Source organism: Pneumocystis murina (assembly GCF_000349005.2).
Source record: "Pneumocystis murina B123 chromosome Unknown supercont1.4, whole genome shotgun sequence".
NCBI lineage: Eukaryota > Fungi > Ascomycota > Pneumocystomycetes > Pneumocystales > Pneumocystaceae > Pneumocystis > Pneumocystis murina.
The window spans coordinates 72,565-90,359 of record NW_017802362.1 but is presented as its reverse complement, the minus strand read 5'-3'; the positions used below and the strand labels follow the sequence as shown (position 1 = coordinate 90,359).

The 17,795-nt window shown below is 30.5% G+C and overlaps 10 protein-coding genes across 10 annotated transcripts; 5 read left to right on the top strand and 5 right to left on the bottom strand.

Annotated features, from left to right (window-relative positions):
• Positions 1 to 101: 101 nt before the first annotated feature.
• PNEG_01417 (hypothetical protein) lies at positions 102 to 3,798 on the bottom strand (the record flags this gene model as incomplete). The annotated part of the gene is made up of 17 exons (XM_007875164.1): positions 102 to 199; positions 244 to 393; positions 441 to 800; positions 851 to 1,140; positions 1,184 to 1,310; positions 1,358 to 1,596; positions 1,637 to 1,729; positions 1,770 to 1,972; positions 2,017 to 2,295; positions 2,339 to 2,437; positions 2,487 to 2,603; positions 2,647 to 2,748; positions 2,793 to 2,933; positions 2,975 to 3,182; positions 3,232 to 3,463; positions 3,507 to 3,582; positions 3,631 to 3,798. The coding sequence occupies 17 exons, from the start codon at positions 3,796 to 3,798 to the stop codon at positions 102 to 104; spliced, it is 2,982 nt and encodes a 993-aa protein (XP_007873355.1).
• Positions 3,799 to 4,054: 256 nt separating this feature from the next.
• On the bottom strand, positions 4,055 to 5,730 carry PNEG_01416 (adenylosuccinate synthase; the record flags this gene model as incomplete). The annotated part of the gene is made up of 8 exons (XM_007875163.1): positions 4,055 to 4,300; positions 4,344 to 4,441; positions 4,484 to 4,608; positions 4,656 to 4,934; positions 4,989 to 5,447; positions 5,498 to 5,556; positions 5,609 to 5,646; positions 5,702 to 5,730. The coding sequence occupies 8 exons, from the start codon at positions 5,728 to 5,730 to the stop codon at positions 4,101 to 4,103; spliced, it is 1,287 nt and encodes a 428-aa protein (XP_007873354.1). The 3' UTR covers positions 4,055 to 4,100.
• A 77-nt stretch (positions 5,731 to 5,807) lies between these two features.
• On the bottom strand, positions 5,808 to 6,058 carry PNEG_01415 (hypothetical protein; the record flags this gene model as incomplete). The annotated part of the gene is made up of 1 exon (XM_007875162.1): positions 5,808 to 6,058. The coding sequence occupies exon 1, from the start codon at positions 6,012 to 6,014 to the stop codon at positions 5,808 to 5,810; it is 207 nt and encodes a 68-aa protein (XP_007873353.1). The 5' UTR covers positions 6,015 to 6,058.
• Positions 6,059 to 6,150: 92 nt separating this feature from the next.
• Positions 6,151 to 7,481, top strand: PNEG_01414 (hypothetical protein). The gene is made up of 5 exons (XM_007875160.1): positions 6,151 to 6,451; positions 6,771 to 6,936; positions 6,978 to 7,100; positions 7,143 to 7,221; positions 7,267 to 7,481. The coding sequence occupies exons 1-5, from the start codon at positions 6,322 to 6,324 to the stop codon at positions 7,462 to 7,464; spliced, it is 696 nt and encodes a 231-aa protein (XP_007873351.1). The 5' UTR covers positions 6,151 to 6,321; the 3' UTR covers positions 7,465 to 7,481.
• Positions 7,482 to 7,905: 424 nt separating this feature from the next.
• On the top strand, positions 7,906 to 9,007 carry PNEG_01412 (hypothetical protein; the record flags this gene model as incomplete). The annotated part of the gene is made up of 3 exons (XM_007875157.2): positions 7,906 to 8,634; positions 8,677 to 8,751; positions 8,795 to 9,007. 3 exons carry the CDS (start codon positions 7,906 to 7,908, stop codon positions 9,005 to 9,007), a joined length of 1,017 nt encoding a protein of 338 aa, XP_007873348.1.
• Positions 9,008 to 9,067: 60 nt separating this feature from the next.
• On the bottom strand, positions 9,068 to 10,129 carry PNEG_01413 (hypothetical protein; the record flags this gene model as incomplete). Its single annotated transcript, XM_007875158.2, has 3 exons — positions 9,068 to 9,315; positions 9,370 to 9,647; positions 9,696 to 10,129. 3 exons carry the CDS (start codon positions 10,127 to 10,129, stop codon positions 9,068 to 9,070), a joined length of 960 nt encoding a protein of 319 aa, XP_007873349.1.
• Positions 10,130 to 10,917: 788 nt separating this feature from the next.
• PNEG_01411 (hypothetical protein) lies at positions 10,918 to 12,348 on the top strand (the record flags this gene model as incomplete). The annotated part of the gene is made up of 5 exons (XM_007875156.1): positions 10,918 to 10,966; positions 11,013 to 11,301; positions 11,348 to 11,513; positions 11,554 to 11,763; positions 11,810 to 12,348. The coding sequence occupies exons 1-5, from the start codon at positions 10,938 to 10,940 to the stop codon at positions 12,346 to 12,348; spliced, it is 1,233 nt and encodes a 410-aa protein (XP_007873347.1). The 5' UTR covers positions 10,918 to 10,937.
• Positions 12,349 to 12,503: 155 nt separating this feature from the next.
• On the top strand, positions 12,504 to 13,881 carry PNEG_01410 (hypothetical protein; the record flags this gene model as incomplete). Its single annotated transcript, XM_007875155.2, has 6 exons — positions 12,504 to 12,749; positions 12,829 to 12,874; positions 12,918 to 12,989; positions 13,032 to 13,099; positions 13,145 to 13,324; positions 13,369 to 13,881. 6 exons carry the CDS (start codon positions 12,504 to 12,506, stop codon positions 13,879 to 13,881), a joined length of 1,125 nt encoding a protein of 374 aa, XP_007873346.1.
• A 138-nt stretch (positions 13,882 to 14,019) lies between these two features.
• PNEG_01409 (hypothetical protein) lies at positions 14,020 to 14,489 on the bottom strand (the record flags this gene model as incomplete). The annotated part of the gene is made up of 2 exons (XM_007875154.1): positions 14,020 to 14,398; positions 14,449 to 14,489. 2 exons carry the CDS (start codon positions 14,487 to 14,489, stop codon positions 14,020 to 14,022), a joined length of 420 nt encoding a protein of 139 aa, XP_007873345.1.
• A 279-nt stretch (positions 14,490 to 14,768) lies between these two features.
• PNEG_01408 (methionine-tRNA ligase) lies at positions 14,769 to 17,546 on the top strand (the record flags this gene model as incomplete). The annotated part of the gene is made up of 11 exons (XM_007875153.1): positions 14,769 to 14,883; positions 14,925 to 14,997; positions 15,040 to 15,187; positions 15,236 to 15,400; positions 15,456 to 15,571; positions 15,618 to 15,734; positions 15,786 to 15,989; positions 16,034 to 16,175; positions 16,219 to 16,744; positions 16,786 to 17,431; positions 17,474 to 17,546. The coding sequence occupies 11 exons, from the start codon at positions 14,769 to 14,771 to the stop codon at positions 17,544 to 17,546; spliced, it is 2,325 nt and encodes a 774-aa protein (XP_007873344.1).
• Positions 17,547 to 17,795: the final 249 nt, after the last annotated feature.

Below are 17,795 nucleotides of genomic sequence, written 5' to 3'. Positions count from 1 at the left end.
TTTTGGTTATATATTTTATGAATTATAATTCGGTAAATTATAAATTTTTCCATTATTTCGACAATGTAGAATGTTATTTGAATATGATAAATATAATGTATTTAATTAGTCAATTGGTTATCATTTTTATCTTCCTTTTTTGTTTTGTTTGCTCTTCTTTCTGCTTTAAACATTTCTACTTTAGCTTTTAATTCCTCGTCTAGAAAATAATTAGTTTTTTTTTTTATTTTACGTATAAGTTACTTGGTATTAAATCTTCTAATTTTAATGGAGATCTATTAAATGGATCTTTTTCTTCACTTAATAAATGACTTTTAATGGTCGCCATATCAACGGTAACACGACTGCTTGGTAATATCACTGGATTTGTCATCAAGCATGCCATAATAGGATCTGTTATAGTTATTTTCTAAATATATGTATTCTAAAAGAAAAAATACCTAGAAATTCCTCCGGAATTTCTCCAAGTTCCTCTTCATTATCTTCGTCTTTTTTCTTCACTTCTTCTACATCATTTATTAAAGATAATAAATTGTTAATATCGTCTAAAGATTTCGTAGAATATTTCTTAAAAATTTGTGTAGCACGAATAAATAAATCTCTTTTGTATGAGCGACCATCTTTTGCTATTGCCATAATGAAAGATTTTTTTGAACGTAAATTAAGATATATGTCAGCAATCGTAGAAAGAAGAGATTTTGGCTCAAATCTGTATTTTTCAGGGTTTCTTACCTTTAATTTCGTACATTTAGGTCCAACCAATGCATTCATATTATAGTCAAGCATAGCAGCTAAACGATCTAAAGAAATATTAGTATTAAATTTGAATTTTTTATTTATGTAAACTTACCAACAACTTCAGGACAACAAAAAGCATCTGGTATGCTAGCTGTAAATCTTTTTAGCAATTCTATGGTTTCCGTAGCTAATGACATATATGTTGTTGCATATTTTTCTAATTGAGCTAAGTAATGGCGTTTTTCTTGTCTTTCATCATTGAGAGATAAATTTTCTGGAACATTTTCCAGTTCCAGTTGAAGATTATGTATCTCTAAAAGTTTTGAAAGGGCTTCATCGAGTAAATAGGTCACGTCATTAAGTAAGAGGGCGACAAATTTGACAAAAAAATTAAAGTTGTTTCTAGTAAATGTGAGAAAGTGAATGGAAAAATAGAAATACTGACCGGCTTTCCAATAAAAGTTTTTCACGATGGCCGGGATTTTCCCATATAGCTTTAAAAATCTGTGATATTTGATATCTTATATTAAATTTATCGTAAAATTGAGAAGATAGACCAGTTGACTCGACTTCTATAATACTAAATATATATATATATATGCAAAAAAATGCTATTTACCAACATAAAATAACATCAATGCTGGCAAAAGATGATGCAATGAAAAAGTGTTAGAATTGAGTATGTCTCCCAAAACTCCATAAGGATAATTATGCTGTTTTAAAATCCCATAAAATAATATTTCTGCAAGCTTCGCCTTGAGATATGGGTTTTTAATATAAGATGGGCTTTTAAGAAAAGTAATTATAAATATAACTAGTTCGATAGCCGAATTAGATATAATTAATTCTGGATTATATCTAAACAAGTAAGAAAGTATCATTATTGATAATATTATACTTAGACATATACAAAAAAAAATCTGCTATCTCTTCTACAAAATATTCCGGAAGATTTCGTATATTGTCATTGACATTTTGGGGTAAAGGAAGACTAATGAAATATTAAAATTAATAATGAATGTCAAACATACGTTATTATTTTTTGTGGATGCTGATGTTCTGGGTCAACATGTCTTAAAAGCCAAGATGCAAGTAAAGATAGAAAAGAAAAGGATTTTGATTGCAAAACATTATCTAAAAGCATTGTATCAAAACAATAACAATAACTTTTTGTTTTTTCTATTTGTAAATGAAGTTGTTTCATATTTGTATTTAAAATAGAAGCATGAGTAGTCTAAAAGTCTTATAAAATAAAATAAAGTTTGTTATAAATCTTACTTTAATCCAATGAGATTTTTGAGATTCCAAAATATCATATTGTTTCTGCAAATCACTAATCCTTTTCATAATATGTTCATGATTAAGCATGGCTGAACCAAGACCATAATAATGATATGCAACATTTAAGAAAAAAATCTCAGATATGAAATTAGGAATATCCTGGATCTCATCTTCGTAAAATAATTCTGAAGTTTTTTCATCTGAATTTAGTTTTGTTTCTTTCGCAATGCTGATTCTTGGCCTTTTTTTAAAGTAATCAATATCGATTCTATCAATCTTATTATTTTAATTACGTTTATCAAGAACATTAAATAGATACCTTCAAATAATTTACGTCAATGAAAGGTTCCGAAAAACTATTTATAATATTGGTAATGTTAACAATATAACCATCTGTGCTGATTGATTTCGGATCGGCCTTTTTTATAATGAATTGTTTGAAAAATAGTCATCATATATTATCTTACATGAAGTGCTTTTCTTTTTTTGTTTAATTCTAATACTTTTGCAAAATATTCAAGCATTTTTTCTTTACACTCTGGAGATGTTCTTACAATCGTGTTTATAATAAAAAACAATTGGTTCTATTATCAGATTAATTTTTATTGTTAATAATATTTTTCTCACTTGTAATGTTCGCATAGTGAGTCTTAAACTATTTATGGATCCTAATATATCTGCTTGAGAACGTTGAGATGCATTTGAAAAATATAATTCTGATATTTTAGCCTAACAAATGAATATGTATTTAAATAATATTCTTTCTATTATACCTGCATTGGTGTTAGACGAAGATATGGTCCTAAAATAGAAGTATATTCGATATCGGCAGCTGTGCTATTTTCAGGTAGCCATGCAGGCAAACGAATTACCATTAATGTAAATGGCTTTAGTGTAACGAGCTGATTAAATACCTGAATTTAAGTAAATAAGGATAGTCACTCGGAAATATTACTTTAATATATGGCTGATAATCATCCATAATTGTTTTTTGGCAAAGACGACGACTTAATTCGACAATTGTTTCCCCCAATAAATCTGTTAATGTTCCTTCTTTATCAAATTGATGAACTAATTCTCTAAGAAAATCAAATGGAATCCCGTTACTCGTATCTAATTCTTGCAAAAGTTTATTTGCAAAGTCGATCGGTGCATGCTGAAGTCTTTAAATCCATAAGATTGTTCAAAAATTATTGATAAATAGACACATACTCAAACATTTCAGGAAGTGTAATTGAAAGGCCCGAATAACTAACAAAAAGACGTTTAGCTTTCTTAATAATCTTTAGTTTTTCCTCTACATCAGGTAATTTCTGTATTAACTTTTGCACGGAAATCGCGCGTTTCCAACAACTAACGAGATAATCAAATGGTTGATTAGGCGATGGCATTGAAAGACGTGCAAGAATTACTCTATCAAGAGTATCAATTGAGATCACCGGTTCTTCATATTAGATATGCAATATTGGATTTAAATATGCTTTTACCCAATGATTCATCAATCAGTTCTTGTCGAAGATTTGATAAAAACATATAATTTGGAACCTTTAAATGTCCCTCCAGCTATAAAGATAATCATTAATTTTATTCAAAATCATTTCATATTATTACATCTAATGTTACTTGTAATATTTTGCTTAATGTTGATGATTCCCAAGCAACAAATTCTGAAATATATACTGTTTTAATAGGTATCTTATCTGATGATGAAACGGGGTTTTCTCTATTATTTATATCCAATTCTTCTTCAATTTTCCGATCCCTTTCTTTTAATTCCATTAAGATCCTGCTTAACGTTTTTTAATAAAAATTTAAATATAAAATTCTCTTTTCTTAATATTTCTAATAAAATAGTTAAAAGCTAAATGTTAAAAATTAGTTTAAGAACCTTAATATTTTCAAATTTATCTTCAAATCTTAACTGGACGTCTACTTTCCGGCCATCGATTTTAAAGGTAGGCCGTCGAGTAAAAATCCACACGAGTAAGAGCAGGTGGAAGGAAGAAATAAAATACAGAAAGAGAATAAATATAAGGTATTTTTGTATATTTTATATTTAATCTGAATAATAGATATGGTCATTAGCGAAGAATAATATCGTTTCGACTTGGTCCAACACCAATGTAAAGAATTTTAACGCCAATAAAATCTTCAATAAATTTAACATATGTTTGTGCTTGTATAGGCAATTGATCGAATGAAGTACAGCCGCTTGTTTTCGTCAGCCATCCAGGCAATGTTTTGTATTCGACAACAAGATTTTTGAAGGTTTTTAGATCGGCTGAAAAAAATTAATAAGAAAGAAAAGGTACATATGTATTGACCGGAAATGTATGGAATTTCTTTATTATTAACTTTATATGCAATGCCGATTTTTATTTCTTTTAGAGTATCTAAGACATCGAGTTTTGTAATCATAAGACTATTGACTGATAAGTAGCAAGAAGAAAAAAATAATGTAAACCTTGAATAGCCATTAATCCAATTTGAATATCGCACGAGTACAAGATCAAGCCATCCACATCTTCTTTTTCTGCCTGTTGTAACGCCCCATTCAGAACCTGTTCGTTGAAGATGTTCACCTATATTCTAAAAAAAAGTCATATTTGTAATTGATAAAAATATGAAATAATCACATCGAAAAGTTCTGTTGGAAATGGGCCAGAACCTACTCGTGTTGTATATGCTTTCATAACTCCGATAACATTCTTGATTTTCTTTGGAGGAAGACCTAACCCTGTACATACACCACCAATCGATGTATTCGAACTTGTAACATACGGATATGTTCCATAATCAATATCAAGCATCAATGCATTTGCTCCTTCAACAAGAATCCGTTTTTGTGTTGTCATTATTGAATGTATAAAATATACTGCATCCACCACATAACACCGAAGCTTTTCAGCATATTCCTATGGTATCTGTTCAGTTCCTCGATTTTAATATAATGTATTGGTTTCCTTTACCCTGTATTTATTTATTTCTTTTTCTACGTCAAATTCGAATTGTCCATATCGACGTCTACAAGATTCAAAATTTTCACGAAAAAGACGTTCAAATTCAGAAAAATCATATAAGTGATGTACTCGAATTCCATTTCGCTCTGCTTTATGGCTATATGCGGGGCCAATACCTTTTTTTGTTGTCCCAATACTATATTCTCCGAGCTCGAGTTCTTTTAATTCATCGATCACTTGATGATAATCAAGAACGAGATGAGCACGATCTGATACAAAAATTCGATTTTGTGTACAAATTCCTTTTTTTTCTATAGCTTCTAATTCGGCAAAAAAAGAAGGAATATGAATTACAACTCCCGATCCAATAAGATTTAAGCAATTTGGACTGGTCATTCCCGATGGAAGAATATGAAAATCATATGTTTGATCTCCTATAACAATTGTATGACCTGCATTATTTCCACCCTTCTAATATTTAATTTTTCTCTTAAAAATCATTTTCTAAGTAATATTACTTGACAACGAGCACACAAATCTGCCTCTCTAGATAATATATCTACAAGTTTTCCCTTGCCTTAATATTATCAGTTTTTAAAGATTCTTTATTGAAAAAAAAAACGATTTACCTTCATCTCCCCATTGAACTCCCAGAATAACTGTTACTCTTAAAAATATTAGTTTATATTTTAAAATTAGCCGAAAAAGACGTTTTAACTCACCCGTCTTGAACTTTTTGGCCCGTTGCCATACGTTCGGCTTCATATACGATCAACGGATCGATTACAAGACTTGTTTCACGTGATTTGCACGTGACACAAGTTCATGTCACTTGTAATGCCGTGTAGTGGCTCCGCCAGATGTAATGGCTTCGATTTCCTCAGGAGTTAGAAGACGTCGATGAAAATGTATAGGAAGTGAGCTAATGTTAATTGATAGTTCTTTAGATGTATCAGGAATGTGGTTTTTAGGTGTTTGAGGTTTTATAAAACGATTTTTACCGAGGAAACGAATAAGAGGTCGATGTATATGCATAATTTATATGTGTGTAAGCCGAAAATTAGCGTTAGAGAAATTTGGAGATCGATAGCAATAAGTTGGTAAATATTTTATTTTTATCGATATATAAAGTAAAATATTGTTTTTTTTGTACAATTGAGCTAATATATAGCGCATATAAGCCTTATTTATTAAGTATATATAGGGTTTAATATGTTAAATCTATATAATTTGTTTGCAGGTCTATCTATATAAGAAAATTGAGGCATATATTTGAATATAATATTATATGCAGATCATCTTAAAGCATTGGTGTATTTAATTATGTTTTTTTGATTTTGGGATGCAAGAAATTTCTCTTTTTTCTGGAATTAGTTGTCATAGAAGGGAAAAAGTGATACAGTTGCTTGAACGACTTACAGGTAGAAAACAGCATGAATTTAAAGAATGGCATTTAGTCTATGCTCCTCCAGGTAGATAAAGATTAGTGCGCAGGAAATCAATAATGAGTATAAAATCCATATAAGACGCATATAAGGCGCATATAAGGCGCATATATTTCGGTAAAAGCATGCATATAATTTGGAATATGTGACTTGATAAGCGGGATTTAGATTATATACATTATATATTGGTATATGTGTGTTTGATATGTTTATATCTTGTTATAGAGGCGCGTATATAATGTGTATAATGGGTATATAATTCTGAACGTCTGTGTATGTGTTTTATGCATATATTTTCATCTGCGCATGTTATATTCAAGCATATTGCTTATATTTTATTTTGTAGCATCTTTAGAGTCAGATTCTGCATTATTGGTACGACCTGATTTGTATCTTCGACTTAGTACATCCTTGACCAATAGTTGTCTTGTCGATAATAATTCAAATAATGATTTCCTTTTAGCACCCAATGACACGTCTAATATTTTAATGCAATTTTCCTCATACGATTGGTATTTTTTTTTTATTTTTAAATGGTTTTCAATACTTTCAGGAAGATATCACTCGTTGATGCGCCCGATATGGGTGTAAAACGCCCGGTAACATCTCGATTGTACCTTCAATCGCGTGTTTTGTCTGGAAATGTGTTTGCATTTCTTGAAGAACTTGATTATGTGTATGGTTAAGGGCTTTTAATAATCAAGATTTATTATAATAGGTTTCATTTTGAATATGTGATGCAGGGTGTGCAATTTATATATGGAAATTGTATATTAATTTTGTTTCAAACATTGCGTGTGAGTTTTATATATATAGATGTTATAATTATTTATGAGAGATAGCCTTTAGAGAAACATTTATTGGAAGATTTGGTACATGTAGATATTTCCGGTGGATGGATACTTCAGGCATCTGTTTATATAGAGGATGCAAGTGATCAGGCACTTATGACTCAAGCGACAGATGAATTGGCTCAGATACGTAAGATTTTGAATGGTATATGCCATCTCGAGCCAGTAACTGATAATCGATTAAGATAAGTATAATTATAATAAGATAGTGTTTCAGTTTTATTTTTTCTGTACAATTTTATGTATGAATATTTACCATTTATTGGCTTGGGTAAATTTTTATTTTTATCTGAATAATATATATTGATTAGGTGTTTGTATAGATCAATTATATTTTGGATACTAAGCTTATGAATCAGCTTGTTTTGTTTTTGGTATGCTTGTAATTATAAAAATCTTCAGGGGGGATTCATAGATTATATATATTGTATCTTTAGTGTTCTCTTTATGAATAATGAAAAATATATGGTTTTTTATTTTGAGGTAAGATGTCTTTATTTTCTATTAAAATTGAGATTTAGTGAAATCGAAGCTTTTTGGATTTGCGATGGGTAAATTGGTATCGATCGAATTGGTAAAACATTTATTCTTGTACGGATTTTGGAATTGGTTACTTTTGAATTATCAAGAATGGCGTGGGTAAATTTTGTCGAACGTTGGAAAATGCCTGTAGTTTTTATCTCAATGTCATATTCACCGTATGTAAATCTTTCGTTTGAGAATTATTTATTTCATAATCATTCTACAACAGCACTATTGTTTCTTTATCGCAATGATAAATCAGTTATTATTGGGCGTAATCAGAATCCGTGGTTGGAGGTAAACTTAAAGTATTTAGATGAGAGAGGGATTTGTTTAGTACGGCGTTATTCTGGTGGTGGCACTGTTTTTCATGATCTTGGTAATACAAATTATTGTTTGATGACATCACGAACACGATTTGACCGAAAGATGACGTTAAAAATGCTTATAAATGCTTTAGAATTGGCGGGTAAACAGGTTTTTATGAATGAGCGATATGATTTAGTATTTGGTCCAGATTCTTTAAAGGTTTCTGGATCTGCCTTTAAGATATCTAAAGATCGTGCATATCAACATGGAACAATGTTACTTAATACTGATCTTGTATCCTTGGAAAGTCTTTTAAAGACACCAAAGATGATAATTAATGCAAAGGGCGTACGTAGTGTACGTAGTATTGTGGGAAATCTTGGTCTTAATCATGAGGATTTTTGTTATTATTTATGTCAAGCATTTGAAAATACATATGGTTTAGGGCAACGAGTGCCAGTTCATTATGTTTCCGAGGAAGAAATATCTTTTGTTGATGATATACAGAAATGTATTCAGGAAATGAAGGTTGCTTTTCCTCTTTACTTTCCTTATTTTAATATTTGATAGAAATGGTCATGGATATATGGGAAAACACCTGAATTTACAAATCATTTAGCATATACATTTGATTGGGGTCATGTTGTAGGTTTTTTATATAGTAAATAACCTATGTTTAATTATATAGAATGTTCATATAGTATGTAAGCATGGATTGTTTTCTCATATTTATCTAGAAAATGGCTCAAATTTATCTTTTCTTCAAGAAGTATGTCATGCGTTAATAGGTCGTCGTTATGTACCAGATGAGATACGTTGTCTTTTGCATACTATGCGAGTTTTGCCTGATTCAAAACAAATGTCATTTCAATTTTTAGAATGGCTGGCTGAGTCTATTTAAACATGTATATTATTGATTATTTTTATTTTTATTTTTTTAAAAAAGTTTATATAATTAGACTTAGATGGACTGATTTCCAAACATTTTAATTGAATTTAAATATGCCGCTTCTGATACTTTTTCTATGCTTAAACCTTTCAAACGAGAGATAACACATGCTACTTGAATAATGGTGCATGGTTCATTTCGTCCTTTGACCATTTTTCCTAAGATAAATTTATCTTTTTTTTGAGCAGAAAATATATAAGGTGTATCTTCAATATATGGGTATGAAGCATGTGTGGGAGAAATACTACACCAGGGTGCATCTAATTTTTTTTAGCATTTTCCTCTGGATAAATCATAAGTATCAAAAGAATCACCTGTTTCGAGCATTAGATATTCCAATGGTATTTCTTTTGCCACTTTTAGATTTTCTTGTGTTTTTAGACTACAGCCATTTATGCCAATAGATAAACCCAATGATATATAATGTCGCATTTCTTCAAGTGTGCCTGTAAAGCTATGAACACAACCTTTTCGAGGCAGTTGAAGAAGATATGGTGAAAGAATAGCTATGAAATCATCGGCAGCTGAACGGCTATGTAGAAAGAGAGGGAGATCGAGTTTTGATGCGATGGATAACTGTTTTTCAAAGTATCTATACTCATTTCATTAGAAAAAAATTAAATTATTCAGTAAATTCGACATAGTCTGCAACTCTTTAGATGCATATTCAAGTCGATCATAATCAAGACCAATCTCTCCAAATGATACTACTTTTCTGAGTTTTTTTCCAAAAAGTGCTAGCTTATGTATTTCTTTTAAATATTCTTCTGGTCCCTCTGGATATTTTTCAAACTCTGTTACACGAGTTGGATGACATCCTACTGTAGATGTAAAGTTGGGATATTGTTGGGCCAGTTCAAATGCTTCTTTGGAGTCTTTCAAACATCCTCCAGTTATCATCATTTGACAACAACCTATATCTTTTGCACGTAATAGTATTTCATTAAAATCATTTGGATGAGCTCTTTTTCCCCTGTATATTCCTTTAAAAACTGGATCAGTTGCATTAAATGCTATATCAAAATATCTCTGCATACTTTTTAAACTTCTAGAAAGGTTCGCTGGCTTTAACATATGAGATGTTAGCTTAAACTATAACCAAAGGCTATACTGAAATAAATCATAATAAAAAAAATATAATAATCTCTAGCAAATGATTTTATACCTTGATTTCTTTCAATAAAATATCTCTGGATATCTTTTATTTAAAGGAATATGTTACTCTACATAAAGATTTTTAAAATCTTTTTTTTCAAATAGATCATTTAATGGAAACAATATGATTTTGCTACATATATGTAAGTATATTTTTATATTTTTTATAAAGTCTAATATAATATTTATTCTTTAAGTTTATTTTTAAGACCTATATAAATATCTCAATCAAGAATAATAAAAAAAAGGATATATATGCAAAATACGAAGTGAAACGCATATTTCAAACCGTATAATGATGTTTTCATTAATACTTAAATTATTTTCTTAGATCTCTTTCGATTCTGCTGAATAGTATTCATAATTAAAAGATCTTAGATATAACTTGGTTCTTTTTTAATTGTTAGTAAACTATATCAACTTTCCTGTTTTAATCATTTCAAATCTGGATTATTTTCTCAAAACTAATATACATATTTCTAATATTTAAAATTATTAGATTTTCATTTTTTACTTATTTCTTAACGCTTATTTATGATTCAAGAAAATGTTATTAATGGTGCTACTATAGTGTTTCCTGTATTCAATACTTTTCATCTATTGATCTATTGCTGTATAATCTTGATATTTATATGACTCTCTTAGCTGAAGCTGCCAATCGAGGACTTTTTTAAGCGGCAAATTTCTGTGCAAATTCAGAGCTGGAGCTGAATAATTTTTAAAGGGAATGGAAGTAAATAAAGATGAGGCTGAGCGGTATGTTTTTACGTGTAGAAATGATAGAACTATTTATGTGAAATAGGTGTTTTGAGATTGCAAAAAAAAAGTGGAGTGAAGGTGATCGTGAAGGAGCTATTAAATTTGCAAAAAAGTCGTGTTCTTTATTTTCTACATCAGAGGTTAAGGATTTTATAAGATCTCTTGAGAGATTATCAGATAATTCAGGGCCTCAATCGAGCAAGGTTGATTCATCAGGAGCAAAAACGGGACCAAATGGTTCAGAAGACCTTTTTAAGAAATCGAGTTTTCCAAAGACATCTAAGGGTTCAGAAAGTTTATCTGGATCTAGAGATTTTACGCCGAAGCAGAAGGTCATGTTTTTGTGTAGTTAAAAGTGTTTTTTAAATAAAAATATAGGCAGTGGTAGATCGAGTTAGGAAATGTAAACATACGGCATATTATGAAATTTTGGATATTAAGAAGGATGCAAATGATTTAGAAATTAAGAAATCTTATCGAAAATTAGCTTTATTACTTCATCCAGATAAGAACGGTGCTCCAGGAGCAGATGAGGCGTTTAAACGTATGTCGGAAGTGTAAAAAAAGGGTTTAACGATGTGTAGTTGTTTCGAAGGCTTTTCAGGTGCTTTCTGATCCTCAGAAACGTATGGTATATGATCAATATGGTGATGATTTGAATTCAAGAGCATCTGGAGCGGGTTGTTCAGGATTTTCAAGAGCCGGAGGTGGTTTATTCGGGGAAGAAATTGATCCTCAAGATTTGTTTAATATGTTTTTCGGTGGAGGTGGAAATTTTCCTTTTTCCGGTGGAAGTAGGGATCTAAATGTATTCGGGCGGATAGGTTAACGGTGTTTTAGATCCGTTTGCTACATCGTTTGGAGGTCCTCAGATAAGAGTTCATCATTTTGGTGGTCCTGGATGGAGAACTGGTACCAATAGGCAGCATGGTCAATCAGGTCAAGGATTGTTTGGAATATCGACATGGATTCAATTGTTACCTTTTATTATTGTTATTCTTTTCTCGATTTTATCATCTTTTGCCAATTTCTTTAATTCTGCATTTTCCCTTTTCGGCTCTGGCATGCCGTCTTATTCATTTACACCTTCTCCACCTTTTATTGAACCACGCTATACATATTATCATCATATTCCATATTTTGTTGATCCTTTGAAGGTTAGCTCTTTGTCACAAGTCAAATTGTCGCAACTTGATAAAAAGGTTGAAGTAAATTATATTAATGCACTTCGTGTTAATTGTGAGTATGAAATGGAAGAAAGAAAACGTAGGATGGAAGAAGCTTATGGGTTTTTTCGTGTGGATAAAGAGGCATATGAAAGGGCTAAAAACATGGTTCAAGTATCATGTAACAGGTTAAGAGAATTAGGCATTCGGTAATGGTCTTTTAGAAAAGGTGTAACCTTTTTTTGTATATATTTTAATTATAATTTGCATTTTTGGTTGTGTTGCTATGGTAACGCCGTTGCTAGGATACATTTGTTTCTCTGGCAATACTTTTGTTATTCATCATTTCCTTGACAAGATTTTCTGAGATGAAAGCACATCGACTTTCAGATTCTCACCTTTTTTCTTATTCAAAGGCCATATATCGTCTTTTATTTCGTCTTTCAAAGCCATCTTTGCTCCGTCTTGTTTTCTTATGGCTTGATGACCCGTTTTGTTCAACTTTTAAAGGCTCAGTTCAATCGGTACGCGATGTTTCAGTGTATAAAGAATGGGTAGGATCTAATTCCGTTTCTCGACGGGATATTGTTGAACGTATTGTTAGTGTAGATTGGGTAAGTTTAATGTCTTTTTTTATCTGAATATATGCTATATATTCTATTTTTTTGTATCATTGATTAACTTATTTTTTAGAAGACAGGGCTTTCTGCAAAGCAAATTGCCATGCTTGATATGCAATGTATGCGTTTATTTTCTTATTATATGCGTCTTATATGCGTTAGATCTTTTTGATCATCCGACTGCTTTGAGATGGACAGCAAGAAAAATTGGCAATTTGGAAACTGATATTCGATGTATTTCTTATTTTCTTCTTCTTTTTCTTATTTTTCGAGTAGTAACACCTTTTGATGTTGAATCTATTGTTACAGCACTTAGAAATGCGTTGGATTCTATTTTTTTTAATGTTTATTGAATCTTCTATTAATGAAACTATGTTTATGATATCTAGTATATTTATTCGGAAAAACATCCGGCATTGCCACTATTTTTGATTCGAATTCAGATTCAAGATGCTTTTGTGCGTGTTTTACCTCCTCCAAGACGTATTTTTTATATGGCATTGCCATTTGGTTCGCCTTTTGTGTTTCACACTATGGTTCGAGATTCTTTACATGATATGCTACTTCAGGTGTGTTTTTATTGATGATTTGTATGTTGAATGAATGGTAAAAGGCAATGGAAATTTCTTTATCTTCAAAACATCAGCCAGTACAGCTTTTTCATACGAATTTGACTATTAGGAATATTGAAGCTATGATGAAGCGTAAAGGAGTATCAAGGCATCCGTCTGCATTAGGTGCATGGAGTGTTTATGCAAAAAATGAGGTAGATACTTCACCGATTGATCCTCAAGAAAAAATGCGAGAACCTGTTCCAGAGGATGTTTTAGAAAGGAGAAAGTATATTGCAGGAGTTCGTTTTGGCAAGGATTTAGATAAGATAGAAGATGTATTAGATAGGTTGGCATTTCGGCTGGAAGAAGCCTGTTTGGACGATGATGGAAGGTCCGGTATATTTCGACCAAGTGTAACATTGGTTTTTGAAGGCGGAAATGTACTAGGCGGACTGAAAGAAATGTGTGAGAAGGCAATTGCGAATGCAGAGCAAATACCGAGTTGGTTAACTGGTGAAGATGGCGTGACAGAAGGCATGACTTATGATGGTTTATTACAAACGATAAAATAAAATGATATCAATTTTAAGTTGGGTAGAAGGAATATAATGCGTTAAAAAGCTTAAGAAGTTTACTTGATCATTAAGAGGATAATAGAAGTTATCGATTAATGATATTTTTCTTATTGAGCAGGCAGGGGCATTAGATAATTAATTATAAGTATGATCATTAATAAAAGGCGTATTTTCCATATCTTCTGTGTCTGATGTTTCTATTAGGCTTTGTTCGTTCACAAGATGTGCAATTGTTTTAAATTTTGCCTTAGATTTGTTCCAAAGCGATCTAAATAATGTTGGTGAGCTTGTTTGTATAGATATAAGTTTATTTAAGCATTGTTCAAGTTGTAAAAGCTGTTGAATTATTCGTGGTTGGTTACAAATAGTCCATTTCCAAATATCACATCTGCCATAAATCCGACCAATATGAAACATTGTATTGTAACCTTTTTCGATTCCTTCAATACGACCTTCTATGCGGGCACGAACAGCGCCATCACGGAAGCCTTGTTGATATCCGTCATGATAAAATCTATAAATCAGATGGGCAAGATCGAGATAAAATTTTGTAATAGTAAATACTGATTTTCAATCCAGAGCAATGAATCAAGATTAATTTGCATTTGGATGGATTATTTTTTTTTGGTATGAATTTTTTTTATAATTTTTTCATGTGCGGTTCGGCTATTTTTTAGTTTAACTGCAATCGATGATTAAAATTATCTTTATGGATTTAATATTAATTACATAAAGTATACAATATATGTATATATTATTTAGAAAGCACGAAATTGGGGCATCTGACTTATTATATTGCAATTAAGTTTTATAAGGATTTTTATATTGATTGGTTTTCTAGAGTTTTAAAATTTTGCTTGGAAAAATTGACTTATTTGTAGAAAATGGCTTTTGCAACGATTCAGATTCCTTCTAAATATGATTTCTCGTCTTTATCTTCTTTTTTTAAGGTTATTCTTGCGGTTAAAATTTATAGTATTGATGCATCTTTTTTTATTGGTAAAAAAAAAATATTTCTGTATTTTTATGTTTAGGATTAGGTGATTTACTTCAATGTATTGTCTCAGAAATGGGTGCGGCTAAAAGTTTAAGTTCTGCTGATCATATTGTTCAGTAAAGCAATAAGTTTAGATAAATAGTAATAATGAATATTAGATATTTTTATCGACAGAATGCAAAAAACTCATATTGTTTGGAAGAGAAATGGGAAGATATGTTTGAAAAATTGTCATTGAAGGATGTGGATATTCCTAAAGTAAATGAAATAGCAACACAAGTATTAAATGAATTTGATACAAACCATGTTTGTTTTTATTATAAAAAGAGTGAATTTTTATTAATTATTAAAAAGTCGGATGTCACAAGTATGGAGATTATTCTTTTTTCTAAGCTTTTTTTCCTTAAAAAAAAAAATATCGAGGATCAATGGGATGCAAAAGGGCAAATAGGCCAATGGTATAAACGATTTTCTGAAAGAGAAGATGTTTTAGAAGGAATTCGTGTAATGACAGAGTTTGTATGGAAAAAAGATAATCTATTGTTTTTTCTTTATTTTGATAAATGTTATTTAGGCTGAGAAAAAATTGTTTTTTCCTGTCGTAGAAAATCTCGAGTGGTTTAGAGCGTTTGCCGATCCGAGTCGAAGACTTAGGATTACATTGCAGACTCCTTTTTTTTCGAAAGAATGGTAGCTCGTATAAAGAAATGGTTTTATGTAATATTAATTATTACAGTCTTCCAAAGAAAGGACAGAAAAATATCTTAATTACGTCTGCGTTGCCTTATGTGAATAATGTTCCTCATTTAGGAAATATTGTGGGCAGTGTATTGAGTGCTGATGTGTTTTCAAGGTTAATCCTGATTATTTTATTTTTCGTTTTTTTTTTTTACATCTTTTTTAGATACTGTAAGGCTCGTTCTTTTAATACCATTTATATTTGTGGAACGGATGAATATGGAACTGCTACAGAAACAAAAGCATTGGAGCAGAATATTTCTCCTAAAGAATTATGTGATAAATATCATAAAATTCATAGTGAAGTTTATAAATGGTTTGAAATTGAATTTGACATATTCGGTCGGACAACAACGCAAAAACAAACTGAGTTGAATATTTTTCTTATATTATTTTTAGTTGATAGATTTATAGAATTGCATCTGACATTTTTATGGATTTATACAAGAATGGATTTTTAGAAGAAAGGACGGTTCGACAGCTTTACTGTGAAAAGCATCAAGGTTTTTTGGCAGACAGATATGTAGAAGGAATATGTCCTAAATGTTCTTATTTTGTATTTTTTAATTTATAAATTTTTATTTTTTTAATAAAAATAGGATGCACGTGGTGATCAGTGTGATTCATGTGGTAATTTATTGGATCCTTTTGAATTGAAAGAGCCGAGATGTAAGGTGGATGGTGAAAAACCCGTTGAGCGTGAAACTAGGCATATTTTTATGTTATTAAATAAATTGCAGCCAGAAGTTGAGGATTGGATTAAAAAGTCATATCAATCTGGGAAATGGTCTTCTAATGGTATTATGATTACTTCAAATTTTCTGAAAACTGGTCTTGAGCCTCGATGTATAACCCGTGATTTAAAATGGGGGACGCCAGTTTCTCCTGAGGTGCCTAATATGGAGAAAAAGGTCCTTTATGTATGGTTTGATGCTACAATTGGTTATATTAGCATTACGGCAAATTATACTGAAAAATGGCATGAATGGTGGAAAAACCCAGAAGATGTTAAGTTATATCAATTTATGGGGAAAGATAATGTTCCTTTCCATACAATTATTTTTCCTGCAAGTTTAATTGGTACAAGAAAAAAATGGACTATGTTACATCACCTTAATACAACAGGTAAAGTCTTTTTTTTTTATCTTATTTATGACAAAAAAAAGAATATTTGCAATATGAAGGTGGTAAATTTTCGAAGTCAAGAGGTATCGGTGTATTCGGAAATAATGCTCAAGATACGAATGTACCACCATCCGTATGGAGATATTATCTTTTAATTTCTCGTCCAGAAGTTTCTGATACTGTATTTTCATGGAAAGAGTTTATTCAAAGAAATAATACTGAATTATTAGCTAATCTCGGAAATTTCGTTAATCGTGTTGTTAAATTTATTAATGTTAATTATCAAAGTGTAGTACCAAATTATATTGAATATAATGATAACTCAGACGACGGTTTTAACTTTATACAATTAAAACGCGACATTAATAAAATTTTGGCTCAATATATAGAAAACATGGATGCTGTAAAAATTCGTTATTCTTTAAGATTAGTCCTCGAATTTTCATCTCGGGGTAATTTATTTCTTCAAACTAATAAATTAAATAATACTTTACTAAATAATAACCCTCAGTTATGTTCTGATATAATCGGTTATATGGTTAATTTAATTTATTTAATTTCTGCTTGTATTTCACCATTCATGCCTTCGACTTCTAATTCTATTCTTCAACAACTTAATCTACCTCAAAAATCTATCTCTAATACATGGCAACTCGATATTTTACCAGGTCATAAAATTCATAAAGCGTATCTACATTCTTATTATATTTATTTATTAATTTTTTATAGTCAATATCTTTTTTTTAAAATTCCTGAAGAAATGGAAACTGTTTGGAGAAATCAATATGGTACTTGTACATAAAATACTTTTTTATTTAAAAAAATACATATTCTTTTAAATATTTTAACCTTCGTTCCATATATTTTCCTCTTATTTCACGCTAAACCCTACTAAAACATATCGACAGCTATTTTATCGTGTAAAATCTCTTATGAAAGCTTAGCTTGCTTCAAATAGCTTAGTCTTTAAAGGGATGAGATTAAACACGTATTCAAGGAATATCGTGTTAGAAAATGTTAACTAAAATATTAAGTTTTAAAAACGCGTTTA

Bases quoted from the DNA above. Each gene is read 5' to 3' on its own strand.
- PNEG_01414 (XM_007875160.1), top strand. From the start codon at position 6,322: ATGCAAGAAATTTCTCTTTTTTCTGGAATTAGTTGTCATAGAAGGGAA. The intron at 6,937-6,977 runs GTATTTTTTTTT...CAATACTTTCAG, and splicing joins CAATTTTCCTCATACGATTG to GAAGATATCACTCGTTGATG. The intron at 7,222-7,266 runs GTGAGTTTTATA...TATGAGAGATAG, and splicing joins TTTTGTTTCAAACATTGCGT to CCTTTAGAGAAACATTTATT.